The sequence below is a fragment of the Neophocaena asiaeorientalis genome, unplaced genomic scaffold (genome assembly GCF_003031525.2).
Source record: "Neophocaena asiaeorientalis asiaeorientalis breed wild unplaced genomic scaffold, Neophocaena_asiaeorientalis_V1.1 scaffold357, whole genome shotgun sequence".
NCBI lineage: Eukaryota > Metazoa > Chordata > Mammalia > Artiodactyla > Phocoenidae > Neophocaena > Neophocaena asiaeorientalis.
This window is the reverse complement of record NW_020173270.1, coordinates 3748162-3771187: the sequence shown is the minus strand read 5'-3', so window position 1 is coordinate 3771187 and position 23026 is coordinate 3748162. Positions and strand designations below refer to the sequence as shown.

Genomic DNA, 23026 nt, shown 5'->3' with positions numbered 1-23026 from the left:
GCTCTGATGAAATGTCACGGGACTACCATGGGCCAGTGTGAACCCCCCCGCCTTTCGCTCTCAGAGGAAACACACTAGGAGGCCAGTGAGCCACAGCCACACAGGCGACTCGCTTAGGAGGAAGAGCAACCCTCCCAAGAGGAGACCACGGACCCGCTGGCCTCGCTCGGCCCCCACTCACCGCCGCCTCTCTGTCTCTCGGATTTCCCGTTCCCGCTGCCTCTGGCGCTCTCGTTCCCTTTGCTCTTTGATTTTGTCAAAGGACAAGATGTCTCTCTTCTCTTTGCTTTCCGATTTGCGATCCTGACTCTTTGAGCTCTGTTTACCAAAATTGGTTTATTAATGTTAGGAAAATGCTGACAACAGATGCACGAGGCAAGTGGAGTATGCACATCTGGACTAGACTAAGATCCTTCAATCCCATGTAGTTTACAGGGAGGCCCCAGCACAGGCCGCCTCACACCGCCATCTGAGTTACGCTGCTAGAGTCTTGCTTTCAAAGAGCATTAATGGCAGAGAAAAGGTGGTGTGAAACCTCAGCAGTTTTTCTGCAGCAGCAGAGCCAAGCGCTCTGCATTATCTAAAGCAAAACGAGGCTCCCCAGAGGCACAGGGCATGTGCACTCGATGCCCTCAGCGACCCCTTCGTTCACTGGGGAAGCTGTCGAAGCAGCTGTCTAGACAGACAGCTGGAGGAGGGGCTGCGTTTTTCAGTTCTCAGCTATTGGCTCAGGCATCAGGCAGGTGGCCTCAAAACAGAACCAACCAAAGGCACTTGAATGTAAAACAGCACTGCCGGTAAGGCAGAAAGTACCAGTGGGCAACTTCTATGCTCTTACATTTCTGGGAGAAGGCAGGAAACAATGACAGCCAATACCCATTTCTGAGGCTCTCAAAGGCTGGGACTCCCAAACTGGCCACAAGCAGACTCTCTCAGGAAGTTTTTATGTAGCTCAGAACCCAGGGCCTCCTGCAGACCCGCCACCTCAGAATCTCCAGGGAAGGGGGGCCTGGGAGACACTATTCAAAAGCTCCTCAGCTTATTTTCTTAATTCGCTCGCTAAGGGGCAAAAAAATCAATTAAAGACAAAGGAGGGGGACACAGAGGACACCCTCATTACAGGGACAGATCTGCAACCCAAAACATCGCCATTACCCTCAAGATGGGCAGAGTTGAGAGTCTGATCACACACACTGCAGGCTGGAGTGAGGAAGGGCAAATGCCCTATGTTCCAAGGTACGGATGTGATCTTCTGGGGAGGCCAGCATGGCAGTGGACGTGCCGAATCCGACTCCAAGTTCAAGCCTGGCCTCGGCCACTTCCTAGCAGCCCAGCACACGCTACACACTCAGTGAACCTAAGTATCCTCCATAACCTTTCTGAAGGGCACTCTGATAGAATCTATCACAATGAACAACATCCTGGCGGCTCTGGACCAACAACGCCAAGAGGCGTGCACGCAAATGTTGCACTACAGCCATTTTCAATAGGGGATGTGGAAACAACCAAATGTCCGTCACCAGGGGACTGGTTAAAAATGATCAAGGTGCATCCGTAAGCTGAAATGATACGAGCTTTACAAGGAAAAGGACACACACCACCACCTGGATGGATTTCAGGGACATCACGCTGAGAGAAAAGGCCAATCTCAAGGTCACGGTTGCATGATTCCATTTATACACTTCCTCACAACGACAACATGCTGGTGATGTAAGACAGGTTAGAGGTTTCCCGGCGCTGGGGATGGGCTGGTGGGGTGGGTGTGACAATAAAGGGATACCAAGGAGGAGATCTTTGTGCTGATGGACTAGTTCTGCATCTGGACTCTGGTGATGGGACACAAATCTACACGGGTGACAAAATGTCCTAGCACTGTTCACACCCCCTATGCCACCCTCCTGGCTCTGTGACTGTGCTACACAGTTACACGAGATGGAACCACTGGATGAAACCAGGTGACGGGTTCCTGGGCCTCAATTTCCTGTGAATCTGTAATTATTTCAAATTTTAAAAATATTTTTTTAAAAGGAGAAAAAGCAGAACTGTATGTCTCAATACATAAAGCTCTCCAAGACATCACATACAAAGAGGTGTACAGCAGCCAAGTTATGGGAAGACCCTTTCCCCATAGTGTTTCAGAGTGTAGACACATGTGCTGCATGTGTAATGCCCTTTGAGGGGAGCCCATGCAGAGCACAGGCTTCTGCTTCGCTTACCTTGTATCTTTCTATACTACGTGTATGTTCTAATCAGGCCTGCCGTTATTAGTTACTTTTTTAACATCAGAGTTATTTGGGTGGTAAAATTATAGGCCTTTTTGGGTTTTCTTCTCTAGATTTCTCTGTATTTTATGATTTTCCTATAGCCCAGAGGAAAAACAGCATTAGGAACTGCTGCTTTATAGAACCCAAATGTTCATTTCAAAATTAAGTCTCAAGACCACAAAGTGTTCTTGGATGAATACTGTTAGCTCTGCACTCACTAACACAGCATTACTCTCCTCATTAACCTTTTAGTTAGAACCTTCAGCTGGATGCAGAGGGTTTTGTTTTCCAGAGTAGAAGCAAAATGGACAAGCAACTAGCTTGTCCAGCAGCATGGCCCACAGAAGCGATGGAGCTTCCATAACATGGAAGACAGTTTTAGGGTGGACTCTACTTTTCTTTTTGATTAATTTAATAGGAGACTAGAAAAACTAAAGAAAATAAAGTACTATTAGATTAACCAAAGAGTAGAACCTGCCTTCCAACTTGACAAACCCTGGGTCTTGCCCATTCCATCCAACTTGTGAATCAATTCTCCTTCTAGAAAACAGTATAACCTATAACCTAACAGGACCGGCAAAGGGTCAACACATTTATGGGGAGCAAACACAGTTAAGTATTGTTTTGAAGTAAGTTTCAGAACCTAGTTCGTGCCTGTACATATACTCTAAGTAGTTAATACGCCTTTTGAGTTCTTTTTCTTAACACTTCAAAGGTGAAACAACGTTGTTCTTATACTGCAAATCAGAGTGGTTGTTAAACCACCATCAGAACCAGCTGGACTTGAGAGGGCAGAAGCGATACTTACTCTCTCCTTTGACCTGCTTGTGGTTTTCACACTAATGACAGGCTCCCCTTTCGACTTATCCATCACAACTGTTCGTTCCATGCCTCTGCTTCCTTCAGGAGAAAACACAGCCACTTACAAAATCATGCTGACCCCCCCAGCTCCTGACCACAGGCAGCAGCCCCACCAACCGGGGGCTCTGGACACGCCCTCCAATGACTGCTGATAAGCTCTGGAGCCTCGGCGCCCCATCTCTCTCCCCTCTGTGACGTGAGGTCAGTGACGCCCACATGGCAACAGCAGGTCTGAGGTGGACGGGGCACCCCAACAGGCCTTTGCTCGTCTGGAATGAAGTGATCTGTTCACACCTTACAGCGTAAACGGGAATTAAACTGCATTCTGCAACGTGGGCACAAACACGTCCCACACTCGGGCCTCCTTCACCCCCACGCTAAACCCCAGTGGCTCCAGGGATCATGCACTTCGACGTGCATTCCTCCCACAGGTTCTGGAGAGCTCTGCAGAACCCAGGCCCCTGTGCTGAGTCAGACACGGCCTGCCAGCCTGGAGGGCCCTGCGAGACAGGTGGGCTCTCCTCATTCATCTACTGCAATAAAGGCTTCCAAACTGATTTTCCCCTCAATGAAACAGTAAGCAGGCTCTAACCACCGGAACAATTACTGATTTACGGAGATTTACAATACTGAAGGAACATTTTAAAAACACGGTGCTCGAGACTGCTGGTAAATTACTCCGAACACTTGAGATGTAACTTGTAATGTGCCGTACCAAATTCCAAGGTTCCAGATGGTTGGGTTGTTTCTGTTTTAAAGGGGGTGGAGGGCATGTGTGTGTCGGGGGGGAGTGCACTGGCTTCACTTTTCCCCACAAAACTTTCTGTGGAGTCTCATGCAAACCTGAAGGTGCATTGTACAATAAACTTTTATAATGGGTATAGATGCTCTGAGGCTTTAGTTTTCTCTACATTTTTTTCTTTTCTTTTCTTTTTTTTTTTTTTTACTACATCTGGTTTTAACACAAATGCAGGAAAATCTCGATGACATATGTGCAGAACTGCATGGAATTAGTCACAGGAACCAGGACACCTCGCTCTTGCAAATCCCACATTCTATTCTACTGGAGACTCAGGAAAAGCCAACACCCAGGTCACTGAGCCACCAATAAACACAGATCCCGACCAGAAAAACTACAGATTTCTGATGTGGAGAAACCCCTTTTGGCCATTTCATCACCGGAGGCTGTCCTCTAAGAGCTTCCTGCACACAGAACAGCTCAGCAAAAGGCACCAAGCCTGCTGGGCCCTCACTCCATGCAACCCGCCTGCCGCCCTCGCCGCTTCTTCCCTTCTCGTGAACACTCCACAGACTCTCATCACCTGATCTGGTGACTCGGGACCGATTGGCTGCTCCTGGTTTCAGCTCATCTTCATCTTTTTCTTCCTTTTTAATGTTTTCAGGCTTTCTTTCCTCCTTCTTCTCCATCTTCTCTTCCTTCTTAATTACAGTTCTGTTTAGAAACATGGTGATCACACTTGAGGTCCTGAGATTCTCACAGGAGTAGCTCACACTCAGACTTCCACACAAAGCAAACCCGCCCGCTGCCAGTTGGAGGGAAAAAATTATTTGAAAACTGTGGTAATGATAATACCCTCTTTAGATACAGCCCCTTCCCACTTAAGTTACCTGCCACATCTAAAAACATGCCGGATGAAACTACAGGCTCATGGGGTGTCTCTCCAAAATGCCAGATGTACCAGTGTGTAAGCAGGCCCAAAGGAGACATGAGAAACACTCCAATTGTACAGGAAAGCTTGTTAAAAACTAACTTCAAATGTTTCATCTTGTATGTGTAGAATATTACTTTTAAGTTTTATAGGCAAAAACACTTTTTCCAAAAAGCAGAGTATAAAACAGAATGGAGGTACAGTACAAGGAGGGGCGGTGCCTGCTGCAGGAAGCCCTGGGCCCCCCACCCAGACCATCCCCTCACCGCACCTGGCAATTTCTGCACGCTTTGGGGGAGGCAAAATGGCACGTGAGGTGCCAGCAAATATGGAAACTGCTGGTGCCATTTCAACTGAAGGCAGTTTCACGCTAAGCAGTCAAACAAATCGTCGCTGCCATTCAAATGTGTCTCCCACATTCCCTACGGCTGCTTGTCCCCGGAGTTAAACTCCACACTTGCAAAATGCCCATTGCGTGCCAGGGTCCAGGATGGGAAATCCAGGCCCTATGGGGTCCGCTAACAAGCACCACCTGCCCTCTCTTCCCACCACCCAGGCAGAGCTTGGGATGGCCGAGGAAACCTCTCCCAGATGCCCCTCAGCTCACACTTCCTCCCTCCTAAACTTCCACAGCATGAAGCTTTAAAACTGTATCTATTTTGAGAAATATTCAATTTCAAAATGAAACAAAATAATAACTGATGGTGTCTATCAGAACTGAAAACTGTAAATGTTTGTAACATACTGCTTTCCCTTTACAACACAAAACACTCTGGACACAGCCACCCCTGTGACAGTCTCCATCCCTGTGACAGCCACCACCAGTGCCTTTACTGTCAATTGTGTGGCTCCACCTCTCCTGGCTTCACTCGCATATTCCTGTAACCATGATGCCCTACAGTGATGCTCTAGGTTTCTTAAGACTGACACGGTGAGATGGTCCTCGTGTGCTGCTCTACAATGCCTTTCACCGCATGCCCTGCTGGTTGGGCTGTGTGGACACATGCACAGATCTGGGTCCTTTCGACTGCTGCACCACAGCCCACTGTTATTTACCCAGTTCTCTTCTGACAGATTAGAGACTGCTTCCGGTCACTACCTGACTGCAAATAAACCCCAGGAACCATCTCTGATGTGCCTTTTCCACTGTTCCGGGGCAGCACCCTCTCCCTCCCAGTAGCCTTACAAAATGTCTTGAAAGGAGACCCTTCCTACTTGTTCTGGACTCACACGGCACCTCCTAGACACAAATGGACTTCTTGATAACACTAATTAAGTTAAAAACCAATTTCTTTCTTTTTTTTTTTTGCTGTGCCATGCAGCTTATAGGATCTTAATTCCCCAACCAGCGTTTGAACCTGGGCCCTCGGCAGTGAAAGCACAGAGTCCTAACCACTAGACTGCCAGGGAATTCCCTAAAAAGCAATTTCTAGAAAATATATACATAGGGAAAAAAAGACCAGAGGAATAGATACCAAAAGTGTCAGCCCTGGGTAGTGGGATTATGCTTGACATCTGTGTGTGTTTTCCAAATGGCGATTACATAAAAACTCATCCAAGACAAGCAACCTCTTTAGGAAAAGCTTCTCTATGTCACTTAAGCTGACTACCAAACCTAGAAATTCTTAAAAACGAAAGGTCAGGGACATCCCCAGTGGCGCAGTGGTTAAGAATCCCCCTGCCAATGCAGGGGACACAGGTTCGAGCCCTGGTCCAAGAAGATCCCACATGCCGCGGAGCAAGTAAGCCCGTGCGCCACAACTACTGAGCCTTGAGCTCTAGAGCCTGTGAGCCATAACTACTGAGCCCACGTGCCACAACTACTGAAGCCCGTGCGCCTAGAGCCTGTGCTCCGCAATAAGAGAAGCCACCGCAATGAGAAACCCACACACCACAACAAAGGGTAGCCCCCACTCTCCGCAACTGGAGAAAGCCCACGCAGCAACGAAGACCCAATGCAGCCAAAAAAAAAAAACCCACAAAAGGTCAAATGAGGGTGTTCAATGAAGAAGAGAATAAGATTAAAAACGAACTTTAAAATGCTCAGCCTCCTACACAAACCACTTGAAAGCAGTTTGGTTTCATTTTAAGCTCATCACCCAGTTAGGCAGCCCTGCGCTGGGGGTAGTCACCCCTGCTCGCCTCAGGCCCGGCGCTGCTCCTTTCTGAGCTGTCTCTCCTTCCACACAGAGCACAGACCTCACAGCATCGTTCCAGGGGCTGTGGAAACCACACACGCTAACTAGTGATTACACCCCCTTCCTTTCCCCATAAACATATCTCACTTTTGTGATCAGAAAATCAACATATGAAATGCATCTCGAGGTGCTAAGAATACCAAGAACTCCTAAGAGCTCCCCATGTTCCCCCAGTACAGGTTTTTAGCACTACCACAGGATGTGTCTCTTTGGAGAAGTTGCCAATAAAATTACGATCTCACCCCTAAATACGAAAAAGCTAATCTGACATGCATTTCTCCTAGGTTTACAAATTCCAATTTGGCTACAACGAAGATGGATAAGTACATCTTTAAAAACCAAGTTTAGGGCTTCCCTGATGGCGCAGTGGTTGAGAGTCCGCCTGCCGATGCAGGGGACACGGATTCGTGCCCCGGTCCAGGACGATCCCACATGCCGCGGAGCGGCTGGGCCCGTGAGCCATGGCCGCTTAGCCTGCGCGTCCGGAGCCTGTGCTCCGCAATGGGAGAGGCCACAACAGTGAAAGGCCCGCATACCGCAGAAAACAAAAACAAAAACAAAAACCAAGTTTAACTTATGAATGTAATGCCCATAGTCATGTTTATTTAACTATAAATTTTCTTACATTAAAAAAAAAAACAGAAAAACTGAATTACAGTGAGACTGACATTCTCAGCAAGATTCAATTTTTAGGGTGTGAGTGGACCTAGAAATGAAAATAACCTGTGCTGACAATATAAACTCAACATAAACTGTGCATTCTGAGAATAGCACCCTGTCAAGCCCATCAACAAAGTCTACCTTCTCAAAAAAGATAAACTGACAATTTTGATAAAAGTATCAATAGGGAATGCTTGCTTTTGAATGATCTGTCCCTGTTTTCATCTTGATTAAAGATGCAAATCACCTCCTTTATAAAGGTAGTCTCTCAGACCTGTGGTTCCCAAACTATGGTGCCAAGGTACACCAGGACGGGTGAACTCACAACTGCCCTGGGATATTTTAAATTTCTGAGGGAAAACAAAGAAATACTATCTGCCAGATAACACGTGAACTACTAGCTTGTGGTCACTCGTTTCGATATTAGATCAGGCTACATTCCTTTGGATGAAACTGCCTTTGCAAACCTGGGCTTCTGCAGTTGCTGTGATAAAATACAAGATGCACAAGGATCAATGTGGACCAGGAAATGATTCCAAGGTTTGAGAGGCCATGCAAGAGCTCAGAATGTCAAGAATGAAGTAAAAATACAGCTGACCCTTGAAAAGCATGGGGATTGGGGTGCCGACCCTCCACAGTCGAAAATCCACATGTAACTCCATAATCGGCTCTCCCTATCCGCGGTTCCACACCTGCAGGTTCAACCAACTTTGCACCTGTAGTACTGTAGTATTTACTCCTGAAAAAAACTGCCCGTGAGCGGACCTGAGCAGTTCAAACCCGTGTTGTTCAAACATCTTTCAGTCTGTGTTATTTTTTCAACAGATTACTAACTTGCTTGGACATAAATACTAAGCGGCAGCAAGATGCCAAAAACCACCCAAGATGTAAATAAGGAGCTGGTGACCCTGTGGCTGCCACCTGCCCTCCTCTGAAGAGAAAGGTTTTAAAAAAGCACTTTACTTTTCAACTTTGATCTCCACAGAATGATGTCTGTCAACATTAGACAATTTTTCCTTCTTCACTTCACATTCTTTTCTGTCAGACAGCTTTTTCCCAGCAGGTTCGTTTTTGGCCTAAAATACAACACAGACAGAAACAGGTTAGGGACCAGGTCTTCTGGCCTGCGAGCTCTGTGAGTTACAGCAGCAAGAACAGCCTCACCTTCTCAACAGAGATCATTCTTCCATGAAGCTCAGTTCTGTGGAGATGGCTGATACACTTTGTGGCCTCATCGGACGTTGACATGGTGACAAACCCGTAGCACCGGGCCCCGGGACTGCGGGCATTGGTCACCACTTTGGCTCCAACAACCTTTGTGAGAAAAGGGTACTCTTATTTTCTCATGCAAATAACCACACTACGTATCAAGAACTGCTAGCAGTTAACTGATCATCAGAATCATTTCCACTTGTTTTTACTGCTCTGGAAATTGTTGTTCTTCTTTATTAAAGTGCCTCTAATAAATCCTGACCTATCAAAATACAACTGCTTCTAAGATTAGCCCTCACAGTGACAAAATACAAACAAAAAAAGCTAAAGACAGTTAGACTTCATTAACCACGACCTGTTAATTAATCAAAAGTCCTTCCCACTCAGACCTTTTTCTCCAATTCGACTGTTCCCATGGAAAGCTACGGGGATGCTGACTCAGAAATGCACCCCAATTCGTGCAGGTCCGGGCTGAGAACAGCTCTGACGTGATGCAGAGAGGGCTTCCGCTTCCAGCCAGGACAGAGTACCAAGCAGTTACCCTCCTGCCACCTGAAACTAAAAACCCGGAGGAAATGTGGGCAACAAGGGTTTTCAGACACTGGACAGCAGGCCGCATAGGATGGCGACCCCTGCGAGGGGGTAACGCCCGAGGGGTGTCTCCTATGACTGCCCTGGCACACCACCTAGAAGTTCCAGCCAGCAACAGGGAGGAGGGAGTGAGGGGCAGCATCCCTGAACAGACAGAGCTCAGAGTCAGAGGAGATGAAGGCAGCAAGCAATCAGAATACCACAGAGGAGAGGGCTGCCCACAACCGTGCACTTGTATGAGGTGACCACCCAGGCTAGACAGACACCCACCAGTAACGGGCAGAGGGAACAATCCCCTGGGCTCACTCAGGACCATAAACGGTTCACTGTTACTGGAGAGACTCCACCAGCCAGAGTGGAAGAGCCTGTAATTCCCGGGGACATGAGACTGAGTACTCAGAAGGGTCCAGCCTCAGGAGTGGACAAAGCTGGCCAGAGTTAAAGGCTGCCCTAGCCTGACTGGTGAAGCCTAACAACAAGCCTCAGAAGGAGCAAGTGACTGAACTGTGACCCAGCAAACACGCAAAGACATTTATGGGGACACAGGAAGGACCAGCACCCAACAAGGTGAAAGTTATCACGTGGCATCAAAGACGAGGCTAGCTAGCCAAGGAGCAGGAAAACAGGGCTCTAGCACAGAAAAGGACGAAGTCAACAGAAATGTCACAATGACAGAACTAGTAAACAAGGAGGGCCGTATCCTGTACGTTCCAGAAGGCAGAGCAACAACTGAACATGTCAGGTAAGCACATGGAAGATGTTTAAAAATACCCAAACCGAATTTCTGAAAAAGACTACACCAGATGGGCCTGAGGACAGACATGACAAAAGAAAAAATGAGGGAACTTGAAGAGGTAGTAAGAAAAACCATTTGAAATGAAACAGAAAAAAGATAGAAAAAACAAAATGAACCAGAGCAACAGCAGCATGTCCTCATGGGCACGGAGCACAGGAAAAAAGCTTCCCCAATGAAACCGAAGCGCAGCAGCAGCAAACTTAACCGGTGGTAAAGAGAAATCGTGAAGGCAGCCAGAGGAAGACAAGACGCACGGACACTAAGGAGCAAAGGTGAGAATGACAGCCGGCTGGCTGGAGAGGACGCAAGCGAGAAGGAGCAGAGTGGCTGTGCCACCTGGAGGAGAGCAGCCAACCTTGAATTCTATACCCAGCAAGACAAAGGCAAAGCAACAGCTTTCTCAGGCATGCATATGCCATGAGAATTCACCGTCCACAATGCTACACTACAAGACATGTTTAAGGAGGAAGGAAAACACTATCCAGGGGGAACGTGGACAAAAAGGAAGAAAAGAGCACCCCAAAATGGTAAATACACACGAGTAACTAAAAACCCACTTTTCTTTAAAAACAAAACAACTCACCAAAAAAAAGCCAATAATGCACTGTGTGCTTTGTTAAATAGAAGTAAAACGTAAGATAACGTCACAAAGGCTGGAGGGGAAAATGGCAGCACACTGCTGTAAGGCTCTCATACTACTTGGGAACTGGTGTAAAGTCACTGGGAGATAGACTGTGATAAATCAAACAACACCTCGAGACAAATGAACCTGGAAATACAACATAACCAAAATTTATGAGATGCAGCAAAAGCAATCTAAGGGGAAAGTTCACAGAAATAAATGCCTACATCAAGAAACAAGAAAAATCTCCAATAAACAACCCAAGTTTACACCTCAAGGAGCTAAAACAGAAACTAGTTACATAGACCAGATATAGCTAGTAAGGCACAAATCATAAAAAAAACTATGCAATGCAAAATCAAGCAGATAAACAGGGACTTCCCTGGCAGTCCAGTGGTTAAGACTTCGCCTTCCAGGGACTCCCCTGCTGGCTCCGTGGTTAAGAATCCACCTGCCAACGCCGGGGACACAGATTTGATTGCTGGTCTGAGAAGATCCCACAAGCCGCGGAGCAACTAAGCCTGCGTGCTGCAACTACTGAAGCCTGCGCACCTAGAGCCTGTGCTCTGCAACAAGAGAAGTCACCACAATAAGCCCACACACCACAATGAAGAGTAGCCCCCACTTGCCACAACTAGAGAAAAGCCCACGCGCAGCAACGAAGACCCAACACAGCCAAAAAGAAATTTAAAAACATTTTAAAAATTTTTAATGTTTTAAAAAAAAAGACTTCACCTTCCAATTCGAGGGTGTGGGTTCGATCCCTGGTCAGGGAGCTAAAATCCCACATGCCTCGCAGCCAAAAAACCAAAACATAAAACAGAAACAATACAGTAACAAATTCAATGAAGACTTTAAAAATGGTGCATATCAAAAAGAAAAAAGCAATCAGGTACAAGGAATCCAAGAAGAAACAGGACATATACAAAACACAGAGCAAGAGCACAGATTTAAACCCTACCATACCAGTGCTTCCGTTAAGTGTAAACGTTCCCAGAGGACATTCAAAGACGTGAGAGTTGGGATATACAAAAAGCCTGAGACACAGGAGCCATGGCTTCTGGCTGTGACCTCCTCTGAACTCAGTGGGTCAACGTGAACAAGTGCTCTCCTCTCTCTGGACCTCAGTGTACCCGACTGTGAGATGGTGAGAGGGATACATGCTCCCTAGGATCCCTGCAGACCTTGACATTTGCACTTCTGCTTGAAGAAAGCCCCGATCTGTCCAAAGCACCCCATACAGGGCCAGAGCCTCTGCTGAGATGGATACAGATGTCAGTTCCCATATCAGAGACGAAGCTTTGCCTACTTCCCTCTCCTCAATGAGAGGGCTGAGCTAATCAAGGGGTCATTTGACCTTTCCATCAAACATTATCCTTACAAGGGCATCACTTCCGATGACAGATAAACCTAAGTGAGAGCAGATACCACAAAAAGCTCCCATGTTCCTGTCTGTGCCCTTTCCCTGCTTCCCGTCCCCTGCTATCAAGCTCCTCACAGAAGCCTTTGTCTGCTCATCCACTTCCAGAGCCTTGTCCCGCTGCGGGGCCTTCCTAGGTCCTGTTGCTCTGGTCCAGAGCTGAGCTCCGAGGGCCAGGCAAACTAATCACGCAGCCCTTGGCCTAAATGTCACTTCCTCAGTGATGACTGCCGAACCTACTTCCCAAATCTAAATTAGGCCTTCCTACCACACACTGATGGCACACCGTAATCTTCAATATACTTATCATAACACGTTGTTATGTATTTATTTCTTACGCGATCTTCCACCAATGTAAGATCTATGATGTCAATGCCCTTGTATCTGTTTGCTTTGGCTTTACAATCAGTGCCTGATTCTAAATAAGTGAGTGAATAGGTTAGGGCTTAATAGTGTTCTACACCCTTTGGAATGCTTCTTCTGGGTCCTGTCTGCTCATTCCCTAACCCCTTCACTAACACTTAATTGGGGAACAAGGACCTGAGCCAAGGAATGACCTGGGCAGCCAGGATGACACAGATGCCAAACCTCTGCCTGGAATCCCTGCAACTTGCTGCTGCTGAGCGGTACCTCGCCTACTTCTCTCCCGAGGGTCACTCCCCACAGGCCCCCAGCAGACCAGGGCAGTCGTTACGGCTTCTGATAAGACTATTTCACTACCTAGTTCCAAGACAACAGGATCATTCTTAAATGTTCCTCAGAAGGCTTCTGAACTGTATTACTATCCTCCTGCTCCTGTGACCAATATATCAGTTGATATATTTAAAAAACTTTTTTTTAATTAACTTTATTTTTTTTTAATTTTTGGTCACGTGGCTTGTGGGATCTTAGTTCCCCAGCCAGGGATCAAACCCACGCCCACGGCAGTGAAAGCGATGGAGTCCTAACCACTGGACCGCCATGGAAGTCCCCAGTTGATTCATTTTTAAGCCACTGTCCTGTTCCAATTCTCAAACTATATACTTTAGATGGTAGACGATACACGGAGACCAACTCTTCACTTACTGTTAAGGGAATAAACCTCATCATGCCAGCTTCAAGTTTTGTATTGGCTAAAAGATAGTTTGTTCAAGAGAAGTTGGAAGCACAGCAGGGACATGTAGACTGTAGCTTTTACATACCTTCTCTGAGCAGCGTTCTACAAGCTGTCTACTCTGCCTGCCATCCACTCTCAACCAGGAAACAAGGCTTACTACCCACCACTGGCTGGGTCCCCCACCTTGGAGTTTTGGTTCTTATTTGTTTTCCCCCAACCAGAAACAAGAACCAATACAATTAACAGCGAGTATGAAGTTTCTAAACTCTTAAATTTATTATATTTTAATGCCAAATCAAGGCACAATGACAGAAGGTCAAAGGGAGTGTACCTTTCCATATTTGCTGAAAAGGTTCTTCAGATCTGTCGCTCGAGTTGTGGAAGACAGTCCACTGACCCACAGATTCCTTCCAGAACTACTGCTGATTCGACCTGAAGCAGGAGGGAGATGATTATGCTTTACCTCAAGGCATAACAGTAAGCTCGACCACTCCTCCTAAGATGTAGCCCTCTCTTAAACCCTGATTAAATCCAGTCTCGACTCCTCTGAGTCAAGAATTTAATTACCGCCAACAAACTGGACAGAAGACGAAAAATCTGGATCACAGAAACTGAGTTTTCTTACTCGAGGAATCATCACGTCTTGTCAGTTACAAACTGAAATGGCTTCAATGATCAGCTCTCAACCAAGACAGCATTTTCTAAAATTCTATTATTCCATAGGTGGACCTGTCCTGTAATAGGACTTTCACTATTCCATTAGCAATAATCACAACAAAGGCATAAAATACAGAAGCTCATCAACATTTAAAACTAGTCTCTCAAGATACCATTAGATTATTAATTCCAGTAATCCATAATAAAACCAACTACTGTATCCAAATTGTGGATACTTGCAGGCCCCTCCCTCCCAAAATAAGGGATCCGTAGATGGCTCCCTGCCATGTAAATTAAATCATACCTTTTTCATCTTTAATGATTGGCTTTATATCTTTTTCTTCCTTAAAAGAGCTAGAGACAAAAGTTAATGTTACTCGTACAGGAATAAAATGAAAGACAACTAAATCAAAGTATGATATGTGCTAAAACTGAATACCTACCAGAAAATTAGTCTGAAATAAAATTTTAACAGCACCTTTACAAGCTTATATTGGAAATCTGACCCCCCAAATACAATGGCAGATTCTTAAAAGTCAATTCGATTTAGCTGAAGATAACACTTAACAATTTAAGAGCACAACCAGAGTAGGTTGAGAAAAACAAAAGGAATTGAAATCACCCATTAAAAATACACAGAGAGAAATAAAACTTTAGAAGTAAACTACAATTGCATCAGTCTGGCTGGCCAATTGCAGAAACAACAGCTTATGTGTGTCATTAAACGACCAATGAAAAGGAGATAGCGTCTGGTCTAAAACTGAGAAAAAACAAACCTCATTTTCTGATCAGCGCCCTCACTGGCTGAGGACTCTTTAGGAGCCGGAGGGACTTCATTACAAGCTTCAAAAGCAAACTTCTTCACGTCTTCTTTGCTATCCCTGGGGTCTGGGCTTGAGGCTTCCGGGGGCGCTTCCGAGGCCTCCTCGCTACAGGCTTCCGTGTGCTCTGAGGCTTTACTACTCTGCTCAACTGGCTTCTCTAGCCCTACAGGCTCACAGTCCGTCCTCTCGCCATCGCCTGTCTGCTCCACGGGCTCCCTTTTCACTACCGCTAACAGGGTGTCTGCCTTGCTCGACTGAGCTTGTGCTGTTGACTCGCTGGCCAAATCTAAATCACCCTCCTCCGGATGGGCGCTGTCAAAAAGGTCCTCTTCCTCCGCAAGCTTTCTGTCTGGCCCCACGCTACTTGTTTCCTGTGCAAATGGCTGCTCCAGCTCGGAACCTTCTTCTTTTACTGGCTCAGATTTACAAGTTTCCCCCAAAATGTCGAGTATTTTCTCATTTTCTACGGATTTAACAGGAATAGAATGGCACAAGGTTTAATTACCAGGGAAATAAAGCAATCACAAATGTGGAACTGGCACGGCTGCCACACTAACACGAAGAGAACTGCTAGCTACACAGAGATTGGAAAACCCGCGGGTACACAAAGTTACACTGGTTACACTACCTGCGCTCCAACCGCCTGCGAGAGCAAGCCTCTATGCTACATGGAAGAGAAAAGGCCCCACAGGTTTAAACACCTACAACCGTGTGGCTGCTTCTCGACAGTCTTCATGCTTCTGTTCAAGTCTGGGTCTTCGACTTATTTTTCCAATGTCCAAGGTGTTCAATCGAACGCAATCACCATTCAAGGACAGCTCAATTTCCAAATTTCTTTGAAATTCTTTGAACGGAACAGTCCAACAGGAAAACCAGAAACTTCCGCCGGCAGGAGATAAACGCAGTCCAGAAGGGGAACAACACGTTGGAAATTTTCATGAAGAAAATTGTTTCCTCTTCTGGAATCCAGTCACTTCTCAGGCTATAAGTGCCCTGACCACCGCTTTATCCTGCCTTAACTGCATTAATCAAAATGACTGCAGCAAATATCACAAGATCTGTTTCATGTGTAGAAACACATGGAAGAATCATGGGGTTGGGGGGAATTACTTAAATGCCACTGTACGTGGTTAGAGAGATGAAAGTAATCACTACATCTCACCAAATGTATTTGACCTCCAGAAACCAGAACGGTACTTCCACAGATCTGGTGATATGAATGGGTTTCCAATCTCTGATCCTTGTACGATCTGGATTGTCCACCATTAAAATAATTTACGACACCATAAACAACTTAAAATATATAGATAGCTTAAAAAATACAGTGGGAAAACTTTCAAACCATAACTGTTGTGTCTCTCTTATCAGTACCTGGCTCCAATAGAGGTTCTTCAATATCCTATTGAAAAGGAAAGACAAAGAAAATCCACAAAGCACTTTAAAAATCGGACAGATTCCCCTAGCAGATACAACTTTCAATCAAGTATGAATAAATGCTTGTTCCAAACAAGTTTCTCCACTCAAAACAAAGTATTCCATTCTACAATAATTCAATGACAAGTTCACTGTGTTGGTTTCTCCCCAGCAAAAGCAGACAGTAGCAATAATATTAGCCCGTCCTATTCCCCCCTTGGAGTTGGGCTCTGCAGCTGGCAACGACTCCCACGGTCCAGGCAGAGGTCACACACATGGCTGCTGCTTTACACATCACACCGGATTTGAAAAAAATGTATTTCTCCCAATGCAGAACTGTGTCAACAAAAGACTTTCTCCACCCTGCTGAACACCTCTCCCTAACTCCCCCTGGACGGAAGACAAAGGCTCCTGGACTCTGGCAGTCAGACCCACCTGTCTCTGCAGCCCCACCCCCGCCCTGCGTTCTCCATCCCTACAACGCACCAGCCCCTCCTGCCCCAGAGTCTTCTTCCCCTTCACCTGGCTACCTCGACTGGCCTGTCAGACCTCAATTTGAACACAAAGGACTTCCTCTGGGAAGCCCTCTCATGGTTTTGTAACTCAATCACCCAAACTTCTACTTTCTAGTTACACTCACTGGTCATAAACACCACGCCCACTAGGCTGCAAACCCTGACACTGACAATTTGGCTCAACCTCTTATCCCCAGCACCCAGCTCAGGACCGATGCTCAATGAATTGTTCACACACCCACACCCACACTCTTTTCCACTATGGAAAATTAACCACTCATGTCAGCTTTCCAGCCACAGAACCGGGTAGTAACCTACCGGAGGCACTTTGAAGTCCAATGATGAAGCATCCAAAGTGTTCTCGAAGCCCTCCCCATCTACCTGAAAGACAAAATGCAAGACTACTTTGTGGAGACAGAATTATGAATGCCAAGGCCTACACCTCACCAGTTTCCAGGCCACCTACACATCTATTTCCTGCACAATGCCTACCGCCATCTGCAGGCCCACTGCTGAATCACAGCAGCCCCCCTTACCCACAAGGGATATGCTCCCAAAGCCCCAATGGATGTCTAAAACTTCAGCCAGCACCAGACCCCACATACACTGTGTTTTTTCCTACACTGGCAGGCAGGTAACGTATATAGCGTGGATAACCGGACAAAGGGATAATTCCCGTCCCAGCAGGATGGCGCAAGGTTTCACATGCTACTCAGAACGGTATGCGATTAAAAACTTAGGAATTGTTTATTTCATTTAATGTTTTTAGACCCGGTTGACTGTGGGTAACTGAAACCTCAGAAAGCAAATCCATGGGTAAGGTGGGGGGGGGGGCGGCGGGGCTACAGTATTCAGTTTATCACCTGCCTCCCGGCCCCCAGGCCCACTCCAGGACTAGGTGGCACCAGCAACTGACAGAGGCTCACAGAGGGCTGGCGCTCTGTCCACACTGGCCAAATGAATGAACGAGCAAATTCATTTCCCAGGCAGTTTCCACACACTGGTGGTCAGCATACACCACCCAGCCACAGAATTTCCAAAGCTGAACTCAAAAGGAAAATGAACTTTTGCACTCCTCCGATTTCACTTGGTAGCAATGCTTTTCAAATAACAATAGGGAATTCCCTGGCAGTCCAGTGGTTAGGACTCCACACTTTCAGTGCCAAGGGCACAGGTTTGATCCCTGGTCAGGGAACTAAGATCCCGCAAACCACGCAGCTTGGCCAAAAAAAAAAAAAAAAAGATAAAGTAACAATAACTGGGCACTTTCTTCTAGAGTACTTTGTATAAAACATTTAACTTGACTGTTTTCTCTTTTTATTATCTACTATACAAAAAAATCTGGTATCCTAAAGGTTATTAAGTTAGAAAACCTTTTAACTTTTTAAGTGAAATATAAAAATACTCCTCCCCACATACTTTTTTCTTTTTCTAGGTTTGGATGTTTCCATTAACCAAGAAGTTAGAAGCCAAGTCCATTCTATGGAAATAATTCACACACAACAGAATCTCACTGAGAGGACAAATCAAAGCTCACTGCCTAGCCTAGGCTGAGCTGTGGTGATAACGTGAAATTTGTGACTTTTGACCTTTAAGGTTTAAAGTTCAGTCCTACAAGGGCACTTTTCCTTCCAGTTTAAAGCTAGAATGCCTTAAATAAAACCAAACTAAGATGGCTGGGCACACCAAGGTGGTGAGATTAAACTGGCAATAAGTTCTAGGAAGGCTACGAGAGAGCTCTATGGCAACAGATGACAAGTGAGAAGCTGGGAAAGCGACACCGGCAACAGAATTAAAGCCCTCCCTTATACACAAGAAGTTAATAGTGGATTCCTTTAATTGGAGGGGTTCTTCTGGGGGGACAAATACTTTTCTTCACTGTATTTCACATACAGTGAAGATGTGTATTTCACATCTTTTAATATAACTGTCTAAATTTATACATGGAATACATCTTTAAAATATCAACAGGATTATCTGGATGGCGAGATTATGAACTGTTTTTTTCTTACCTTTCTATAGTTTTTTTTAAACCTTTTTTCTTTTTAAGGAAAATACTTTTTATCAACAGTGTCAACCTTTCATTCTGTAACTTATGCTAAGAAAAGCGTCTCCTACCCAATTATAAAAATATCCTCCAACAATACAGAAAAGTTATTCGTTAATTAACATCTGACCTATGTGGAGTTTAAATGGATATAATTTACCTCAAGGTTTAGACACCGAATTAAGTGTTTGTTTATGGTGACTGGTGATTCAGCTGCGTACTCTGGCTCTGACAAAGAGCACATAAGCAGCGAGGAGCCCCAGGGCTGCAGCGCGCTGTACTGCATCTGCGTTACCTACAGAGTGTCCTGTGAACTGAGCTGGGAGCTCCCTCAGCTGCACAGCCACGTAGTCTTTGCTCTCGCATAGGGACTCGAGAATGCTGTCAGCGCCATCCTCCCCGAAGTCTGGAGCACCGCTATTCTCGACTTCGGTTTCTTCTAACACGTTAACGTCCATCATGTCAATATTCTGCAAACTCTCCAAACTTGCTTCCATGTCCTCCTGTAATGAGGAACGAAAGGTGTCAGCGACCAGGTGGACCAGAATGCGGAGCTCCTGCCGCCATCTCGGCTGTGATGCCACATACCTGCCCGTCTCTTGAATCTTCTTCCAGGCCATTGTCTTCTGTGCCTTCCTCCTCCGTCTTTTGTCCTAGTTACAGAATAATTTTTTAATCAGATAACATTCAGGTTCTGGCCTCATAATTAGTTTATGCAGGATGACACAGCTCAATCTTGGTGAGAACATGTTACAGGGAAGCTAAATGTGCCTGTTCTTCTATCATGTAGTTTTGTCTCAACTGGAACATAAAAATCTAGGATTTCTGTAAGACTATCAAAGTATTTTGACTTTGCACAAAATATCCAAAAGCTTCAAAAGATATCAAAACCACTCCAAACTAAGACTAACATCCCTAAAGAAAAATGAGCAAAGGATAAACATAGGCATTTCCCAATGAGTAAATTAAAAAATGTAATGTCCATATAGCACCCAAAGAACTGCAACCTAAGAGAGCGAGCCCAACGACGGACCTGTTGGTTCCCCTTCACTCCACCCACTGTAAGCAGGCCCCCTGCCTTCTGTCATTCTTCAGCCCAGGAACTTTTTTTTGCTCAAGGCAAAAAGGCAAAGGCTACCATAAAGTCAATTTTCACCCTGAGTTCTGTGAACGCAGAGGGACTACTGAGAGTTATGTTAGGTATTCTTAATGGGGCTGGAAGGGAAGGAGAGTGGAAACTTCTAGACTCAGAAAGGAAGTAAAATCTTTGGGCTCCCTATGTAACAACAGCCTTAAAAATATACATACCTTTATCCTGGAATTCCCCTTAGGATGTGCACTAAAATGTCTGACAAGGAACTCAAAACAAAGGTTACTTATCCTATGGAGTGCATACAGACTAAATATCCCAAAGGGAAGCAAATTATGGCATGTTATGCTCAAATGTGGGATGCCAGTATGGGGAGTCAGGGCGGGCATGGGCTGTGATGCGGCAATGTTTGAAGACATTTTGGTGTTACGACTGGCAGTGCTACTAGCATGTAGTGGACAGTGGCCAGGGATGCTGTGCAGCACACGGTAACACACAGGACAGCACCCTACCACAAAGCACTCAATTCAAATTGCCAACAGTGCCGAGTCTGCAAAACCCTGTGGCATACCACACGCTTTGCAACTTGAAAAAGAAAAAATTATGCCTTTAAAGACTATTTAATGATATGGAAAAATGTCCACAAAGTTACCACATAGATCTACTCATTAAAATGCACGTGGATACTTTATACACGCAAGTGTGAAGATGCAGCGGTAGAACATACAAATGGATATGGCTAAGGCAATCCATCAACCGTGCTTAAAACACTGAGCGATAAGAGCTACTTTCATTTTCACTTCTATAATTTTTTAAAAAGAGAAAATTAAATGCAAGAAACCTCAATCTTCACTTTATTGAAGTTTAGTTGATTTATTGATTTTGCTGTAACAGCAAAGTGATTCAGTTATACATATACCTTCTTTTTCATATTCTTTTCCATTATAGTTTATCACAGGACATTGCATACAGCTCCCTGGGCTATACAGTAGGACCTGTTTGTTGTTCATCCATCCTGTATATAATACACTGCATCTGTTAACCCCAAACTCCCATTCCATCCCTCCCGTAACCTCCCCCGCCCCCCCAACCACAAGACTGTTCTCTCTGTGAGTCTGAAGAAACCTCAAACTTTGATTAAAGATGCCAACTGCAATGTCTACACTTAAGTTATCTCTCGTTTGCCATTATTATCAGTGATTACTCAAAAAATATAGTTTTGTTACACATTGGGCACCGTGCTCTTCCCATTATTTAATACTCCCCACAATGCTAGCAGGTTTATTATCTGCATTTGATGCAAGAATTTCGCTCTGCTCCAAAGCTGCGACTCAAAAACTCAGCTGTACCACCTCCCATTATATCTAAACCCTGAATATCCTTTTAAAATACGCTGTTTAAAAATGTTTGACAATTGCACCCAATTTCTAGGCCTCAAATAGTAGCCTGGAGTACCCACAAAGAATGTAAATAGAAGAGAGGCAGCCCAAAAAGCCTCACCAAAAAGCACCCTAAGTGGGAGTGACAATGAGACAAATGCTGGGCAGACAGGCTACACCCAAATCCCAAGGGCCTGCTCTTGGCTGACTAAAAGCTGAAGGGTGGAGGGGAACGGGACAGCAGACAGGCACAGACACCAGAAAATCAAATTTTAACCCCAAACGTAACCTAATTCAAAATTTTAATCTTTCAAAACGCACCCACAGTTTTCAGCAATTTTGCGCATTTAGATGAGCTGGGTAAAGGACCCTTGTTCCTACTTACAATGAAACTTAAAAAGTTCAGCTACTTTTCACTTTTGAAAGGCAGTGGTTACTCATGAATTCCCAGATTTAGTCCAACTTTGTGGCAGACTCTGGAAACCAACTGGTTGATTTCTATTAATCTCAAGGACCTAATTTCAACCAGGCCACCATGAGGACCTAGCACTTCATATAATTAACCATGTGCCCACATGCCTCCAAAGGACACACCAACTCTACAATTTGCAGGAGCTATCCTCTGCCCCAGGACCTCACCCACCTGTTTCTTCCTTGAAGGGGAAGGGACCAGTGCCTTTTAAATCTGAAATCCCAGCAACAGCTACCTGTACTGGTACAAACACTCTCTTTACACCAATGGAAGTAACTATTATCGAGGCTTTTCTGACAAAATGCTAACTCCAAGTAGCTCTGATTTGACTTATGCTTTAACCCAGACATTCAGACGTCTATTTGAAGCACTCAGCTCAGGTTTAGTTTTTCTAATGATTCAAAGATCCCCATAGAAGGCAAGAACGTTTTGATTAGTAGGGCTTGAACCTCACGGTTTTAAATGAGCATCTACACAAAAAAAGTTCTAAACGATTATCAAGTTGTGTCAACTATTCAAAACCAAACTTTCAGATCACTGGTAACTTGATGGCAAAGTACAAAAGGTATTTGTATGTTTCCTGCTACAGACCCATCCCTCACAATCTGTATTTGTTTGGACGGTCAGTGTTTATAGCTGAAATACGGACAGTTTCACAAGCAGTAAACACACACCAATGTTTTAGACTTCAATTCCTTATGTAACCTAACTCAAAAATTTAACCTTTCAAAACACGTGCACAAGATTTAAACAGTTAGATGAGTTCTGGAAAAGTTGTTCTGCTAAAACAGCTGTTAAAAACATAAACTGAAGTGGTTGAAAATGCTACAAGGTCATTTCGTTTTACTTTCTAAGCAGCTGTCTCCCATTGCCTGAATTGAGCACTTCTTTAGATGAATGGGACACATACAGCTGTGAGAATTTTTGTGCAGCAACCTTCAAGAAAATAAGCCTGTAATATGGGAGTTTCAAATTACACTGTCCTTACCACAATAAAATCTGATAATGAGAGCGACAGCTAATGAGGTTCCGAAGTTTTATGGAAGTAAACCTCCCCAAAATAAGTGCTATCAGCCATAAATAATGGAGCACTGATGTATGTTACACCATGGATAAACCTTAAAAACATTATGCTCAGTGAAAGATACCAGACACAAGAAGCCACATGTTATATGATTCTATTTATATGAAATGTCCAGAATAGGCAAATCCTTAGAGGAAAAAACCTCAATTAAATAT

General features: G+C 45.0%; 1 protein-coding gene across 2 annotated transcripts in view; it reads right to left on the bottom strand.

Moving 5' to 3' along the window:
* Window positions 1-23026, bottom strand: part of SAFB2 (scaffold attachment factor B2) — a 33627-nt gene that overhangs the window by 8212 nt on the left and 2389 nt on the right. Inside the window, exons 3-14 of one of the 2 annotated variants that reach the window (XM_024745746.1) lie at window positions 19435-19499; window positions 19146-19349; window positions 17118-17180; window positions 16243-16270; window positions 14824-15334; window positions 14352-14401; window positions 13722-13822; window positions 8818-8967; window positions 8617-8729; window positions 4448-4578; window positions 3073-3164; window positions 182-318 (exon numbers count right to left, since the gene is read on the bottom strand). In XM_024745746.1, the coding sequence (XP_024601514.1) occupies window positions 182-318; window positions 3073-3164; window positions 4448-4578; window positions 8617-8729; window positions 8818-8967; window positions 13722-13822; window positions 14352-14401; window positions 14824-15334; window positions 16243-16270; window positions 17118-17180; window positions 19146-19349; window positions 19435-19499 (1645 nt within the window). The remainder of the gene's footprint in view (window positions 1-181; window positions 319-3072; window positions 3165-4447; window positions 4579-8616; window positions 8730-8817; window positions 8968-13721; window positions 13823-14351; window positions 14402-14823; window positions 15335-16242; window positions 16271-17117; window positions 17181-19145; window positions 19350-19434; window positions 19500-23026) is intronic. The other variant, XM_024745747.1, reaches the window with a different exon arrangement.